At 48.8% G+C, this 6,178-nt stretch overlaps 1 protein-coding gene across 4 annotated transcripts in view; it reads right to left on the reverse strand.

Moving 5' to 3' along the window:
• Positions 1-6,178, reverse strand: part of NUBP1 (nucleotide binding protein 1) — a 35,276-nt gene extending 29,098 nt beyond the window's left edge. For all 4 annotated transcript variants that reach the window (XR_006197669.1, XR_006197668.1, XR_006197667.1 and 1 more), the window contains exons 1-3: positions 6,085-6,178; positions 5,902-6,006; positions 4,037-4,170 (exon numbers count right to left, since the gene is read on the reverse strand). Coding sequence is in view for 1 of the 4 variants with exons in the window: in XM_042921565.1 (XP_042777499.1) it covers positions 4,037-4,170; positions 5,902-6,006; positions 6,085-6,103 (258 nt within the window). In the remaining 3 variants the exon portion in view is untranslated. The remainder of the gene's footprint in view (positions 1-4,036; positions 4,171-5,901; positions 6,007-6,084) is intronic.

The raw sequence follows: 6,178 nt of genomic DNA on the forward strand, positions 1-6,178 counted from the left end.
CAGCCTCCAGCTTTTGGAGACAGTGACGTTCCCAGTCATGAGAAGGATCTATGGGGAAATACACTTTCCTGAGTGCAGACTTTTTTTTTTTTTTTTTTTTTTTTTTGTAAGCCACCAGTGCATCAAGAAATCCAGCCTATCAGCCCTATTTCCACACTGGATGGTGTGTTTCCGCTCAGTTGTGGAGCCCAGACAACTACTTCAGAACGTAACTACGTGGAAGCATCGTTGTGTGTGAACGACAGTCTCCTTCCAAGCGGTTACTTGCCTCTGGCCTGGTTAAAGCCCATCTTCGGAGAGCCGTTTAAGAATATGCCTGACCGCTTCTAAAAGCAGAGAGCATTCTGGTTAATGTGGATATTCTCTCAGGGAAACCATCACAGTTTTTGGCTGACCAACTGGCCAATGTAAATGCGATCCTCAAACGGCAAGGGACGGACAGAAGAATAAGTCAACAAGTAGATTTCGAACGTCCTCAGCACGGTGCTTGGAGTAGGCTAAAGCCGAAATCGTCACCACCTCCCCCTCCTGTTCCAGTTAGTGGATGAAGCAGTAAGGATGGCCGTCACAGAATTTACTGAGCACTTCCCACGCCATCAGGCACCATACTGAGCCCTTTACATTTACAGCCATTACTTCCTTTGGTACTGACGCTCATTTTACAGAGAAAAGGGAGGCAGAGAGCCTGGGAGCCTGCACGAGGTCACAGACGCGGTGTGGACGAAGCTGTGATGGGAACCCAGGCAGTCTGACTCCAGAGCCGGTATTCCTGCCCACCACACTCTACAGCACCCACCACCCTGGAGCTCCGATTCTGCCCTTTCCCCAAAAGCGGTAAGGCCCTGCTTCTTCAGTCTCCTGGGCTCTCCCTTCATTTGTTCCCTGGCCACTGTTCCACCCACTGCCCTACTCCGGGTCCTCCAGGAGCAGCCGCAAACACCGCCTCCCGCCTGGCTTCCTGTCCCCTCTAATGATACTCAGTCACATGCTTGGCCGACTTCAGTGCAATGCTCTTAACACAACGCTCAAATCCTACCTCTTTGCTCGCCAAATGTCTTACCAGGTCATTCAAAGCCTCCCTGGTCTGGCTCAGCCTCGTCTGTGGCTCCCTTCCCTGGAGGAACCCCACCAGACTGCCTGCCACATACATTTCCCTCAGTCCCTGCCAGAGTCCAGAGGCCGCCTTCTCCAAGCCCAGGGGTCCCTCCAAGTTCTCTCTCCTATGTCCCAAATCCCTAGAGCACATCTTGGAGGGTGGACGCCAAATTCCAGAGAAGCCCACCTCAGCCACTGGAGGCCGGCAGGAACAGCTCCAGCACCAGCAAACGATCAGAACAGGAAGAAGGAAGAAGGGAGAATTCAGAGCCTGGGTGAGTCAGAGAACACCGAGCGTTTCAGATGACCCAGACCAGCCGCTTCACTCCCAGCCTGTGGCCTCCCCCAAGGGTTCAGCCTTCCTCCAAAGAGGCACTTCCCCTGCCAGCACCGGTGCTTCTGGTGCTGCAAACCAAACTGGGGGCCAGTAAACTACAATCTTGGCGCCAAACCCAGCCCGTTACCTGTTTCTGTACAGCCCACAAAGTAAGAACAGTTATTACGTTTTTAGAAGGGTGGAGAGGGGGAAGAAATTACACAGTTTCATGCTATAAAATTCAAGTACCAGTGACAATAAAATTGTATTAGAACATGGCCATGTTTGTTTCTTTACAGATTGTCTATGGCTGCACTTATGTTTAAGGGCAGGACTAAATACTCGCTACAGAAACGATTTAGTCTTTGTAGGCCTTCCTATGGCCTGTGAAACCTAAAATATTCACATTTTGTGTAAAATGTTCTTTACACAAAAGTTTGCCAACCCCTGGAGCAAACTCTAATTTCTTTTTTTTTTTTGTTTTTTGTTTAATGTTTACTTACCTTTGAGAGAGACAGAGACAGAATGCAAGTGAGTTAAGGGCAGAGAGAGAGGGAGACACAGAATCCGAAGCAGACTCTGAGCTGCCAGCACAGAGCCCAACGTGGGTCTTGAACTCCCAAGCTGTGACATCATGACCTGAGCTGAAGTCGGCTACTCACCGGACTGAGCCACCCAGGCGCCCCGCAAACTCTAACTCCTTAATCCGGTGATTTGAAAAATGTATTCCTAGAGTCCCTGGATACTGGTGAGGTGTCTCAGTGGCCCCCGTGTATATTGAGGGCATGTCAAAATGGTAGGCTTGATCTCCTACCCACTGTAGCTGGCTTTTTTGCAGAAATGAAGCCTTCTGTTAAGATCTTACGGTGGTTATTTCACACTAACGTAGAATGGTTTATCTCCTACAAGGATAAAACGCTGAAATTCACCCAGCTTTCAGAATTTAAAAATAAACACATGGCAGTTTTGAAACTTCGATATTAAGTTAATTGACTTCTACATTCCCTTCTGGCACTTTTTAATTTTTTTTTAAAGTCAAAAAGCGGAGGGCCATTTATCAGAGTTGGAAAAGAAATCTGAACTGAAACTCAGCCCTCGTATATAAAAAAATAACTCCATATTCAAAACGCACAAAGAGAAAACTAATACCCAAAGATAAGGCCATGTACGAAAGGAGGCACAAAGACCACGGGAAGAACGGACAGAAGAAATGGCTTTCAACACGAACAAAATACAACTGTTTTTCCACGTAGGCCCTGAAGAGTATCCTGATGCACCAGAGTGCAGTTAGTTGCCAATTCACGTCCAGAGAACAGCAGGCTCTCTGACCCACAGCACGCACAGGGCCAGGCGAGCCACAAGCCTTCGGCGAGGGCTGTCGTTTCGGGGTCAACCTACCAGAGACTTGGAGTCTAAGAGACACCCAGGCTATTCTAGTAACTCTGATGTGTTAAGTATTTATTGGAATTTTAAACTAAATTTCATTCTAGAAAAAACCAAAAACACAGAATGTGTTGTGTTAAAACACACACACACACACACACACACACACACAAATCATAAACCACAGTATCCATGGTTTTATTAGGCATAAAGTGGCAACCAAAGTGAATAGGAGGGTCATTTTTCTAAGGTCAATGCAAAATTATCTCGACTCCCATGAATAATCCAACGTATTTTTAAAAATCGCAGGGACTGTAAATTTCCGTTTGAACTTTGTGGTAAAAACATTTTTCCCCCCACTTCCTCACCACATCACACCTTTCATTAAGGCTGAAATCCAGAGAGCAGGCCCAGGCAGCTGGGAGTTTTCACGCCCATGTGTACACTTGGCCAGGAGTGAGTGGCCCAGTTCAGGGGTTGGCAGACGTTTTCTTCCTCAAGGGCCAAATAGAAAATACAGTTGACCTTTGAGCAACACAACCCGTGTGCAGTCGAAAATCCATACAGAACCTTTGACTCCCCCCAATTTTAACTACCAATAGCCTACTGCTGACCGGAAGCCTTACACATTAATAGTCAATTAGCACTTACTTTTGTGTTACATTGTAACTATATTCTTACACTACAGTAAGCTAGAGAAAAAAAGGTTACTAAAAAACTCATGAGGAAGAGAAAATACATTTATGGCACCATAAAAAACCCACATGTAAGTGGAAACATGCAGTTCAAACCCCTGCTGTTCAAGGATAAACTGCATTTTAGGCTTTGTGGGCAAAATCAAGGATGCTATTTACCGCTTTAAAAGCAACCGTTTTTAAATGTAAACACCATTCCAGCTCACAGGCCATAAAAAGACAGGGGCTGTATTTGCCCTTGGGCTATAGTTTGTAGACTCCTGGCCTAGAAACAGGCAGAAAGGGGCTAATAAAGAGAAATAAGTCTGAACTTGACAAAATCATCAGCACACCAAGAGATTAAATGTCCACCTGCTATCCATTTTCATAGCTGGAGAATCTAACAAAATATTTCATTTCACTGTTTAACAGCTATGCTTTCCTCCTTCTCTCTGCAAGGATCTAGATTCCAAGGAAGCCAATCCAACTTAGTCTAAGGAAACCGTTCTCTACAAACCCTCAGGAACCCTCACACAGGAGTCTCTCCCAGTTTTGCCCAAGGTCCCACCTGTGTGTTTTCATCCTCTGCTAGGCCGTGGGCAAGGTGGGCACTGAATGTGCTTTTTCCAACACCACCTTTCCCAGATAACACCAAGATTTTGTGTTTCACGGTCTTCAATTTTTCTTTGATTTCTTCTATGGCTGCAAAGAAAGCAAATCAGGTGATGAAGCCTCTGACCAAATGGACTTGCGAGAGCTAAATCCTTGGGGCTCTTTCAAGGGATTGTGGGCGAAATACAACCTAGCTAACGGCGATAATAAGGACTGCCAAGAAAATAAGGCAATTAGCGCATCTGAAATCTTCTCGTTTATCGGTTGACCGGTCTGTGTCCTCTTTCTAGAACATCAGCTCCAGGAGGACAGAGACTGCAGCATCCACTGCTACATTCCCAGCTCTAGAAGAGCTTCACCCACATTAACACGCCCCAACCGGGGACAAAATCTGCCTGGGAACATTTTTGGTTGTCACAAGGAAGGGGTGCTATTGACATGTAGTGCGTAGAGGCCATGATGCTGTGACATGTCTAACAACAGGCAGGACGGTCCCCCACCCCCCAAAGAATTATCCAGATCCAAAGTTCAGTAGTGCCAAGGCAAAGAAACTCTCACAAACAGCAGGCACTTAGGATGCCCAAGGATGACGATCACATACTACACATTTACTACACATTCAATGTTTCACCTTCCTGCAAATCCTTAAAATACCCCCATGAGAGAACTACTGCTCCTACACACACTTATTTAAAAAGTAGGCTCCTGGGGCGCCTGGGTGGCGCAGTCGGTTAAGCGTCCGACTTCGGCTCAGGTCATGATCTCACGGTCCGTGAGTTCGAGGCCCGCGTCGGGCTCTGTGCTGACCGCTCAGAGCCTGGAGCCTGTTTCAGATTCTGTGTCTCCCTCTCTCTCTGCCCCTCCCCTGTTCATGCTCTGTCTCTGTCTCAAAAATAAATAAACGTTAAAAGAAAAATAAAAAAATAAAAAATAAATAAATAAAAAGTAGGCTCCAAGCCCAACGTGGGGCTTGAACTCATGACCTTGCGATGGACAGTCGCAGGCTCTAGTGAGCCAGCCAGGTGCCCCTTGCCTGTTTTTGAGGAGAAAATGGAGGCCCAGAGAAGTTAAGACCCTCGCTCAAGGTCATACTGTTTGTGGGACCCAAGAACCAAACCCAAGTCTCTTTGAACACCTTCAAAATTCTCCCAGCCTCCTGCTTTTTAAGATCTTTCTGTAAGTCCCCGGAGTCTTCCCCCACCCTCCCATTTATCCTTCGTACTGATTGCTGTGATGAGTTATTTGTTTGGTTGCTTATTGTGGGTCTCGCCTGTTAAACTAACATCCACTGGGGCAGTGACCCCGTCTGTCTCATTCACAGTACCCCCAACACAGACCATTGTGCCCAGGAGGTGATGGATGCATATTTCTGTTAAATGAACGCGAGAATTGCTCTTTTTTCAAAGGAAGACGATGATGTCCAAAGAATGAGCCCGAGCCCCGCCTCCCCCACCCCCCAAGTTCAAAGTCTATACCCTACTCCTCGTGCTGCAGGCCTCCTCCGACCACTGCCGGTCACTGTCACTCAAACCTCCGGCCCCGCCCACACTTCGCCCGGACTCCGCTCACTGATCCTTCAGGCTCCGCCCCAGCCGCTACTTCCCTTTACTCTTCCATGACTGAAGGCCCCGCCCCAACCCTGACTTTTCCACGCCCCGCCTCCTCTGGGACCACCCCTCCTAACAGGCATCCTGGTCCCGCCTCTGTCACTCAACCTTTGGGCCGTCCCTCATCACCATCAACCATCAGCTGTCCCCGCACGCCCCACCTCTTCCCGGCTGGCGCCCTTCGCTTCCGGCTCAGGTCTCGCCCCTTCCTCACCTGGGTCCGGAGCGGCGCCGGCTCCGGAGGCGCAGAGCCGCTGGTTGGGGCACCCCTGACATGAGGCCCCTCGGCCCGCCTGGGCGCTGCCGGTCCCGGGACAGCCTGCACGGGGACAAGGTCACAGTTAGAGGGGTTCCTGTCCCTCCAGCCCCCCTATCCATGCCCCCTCCGCGCGCTCACCCTGAGGCACCTCCTCCATTCCGGCTGTCTTCGACGTCTGCGCGGGTCACCGGAAGCCGCCCTTACGTATTTCCGCCCCTTGGAGCCCAATCTG

The sequence above is a fragment of the Panthera leo genome, chromosome E3 (genome assembly GCF_018350215.1).
Source record: "Panthera leo isolate Ple1 chromosome E3, P.leo_Ple1_pat1.1, whole genome shotgun sequence".
In the NCBI taxonomy this organism is placed as follows: Eukaryota; Metazoa; Chordata; class Mammalia; order Carnivora; family Felidae; genus Panthera; species Panthera leo.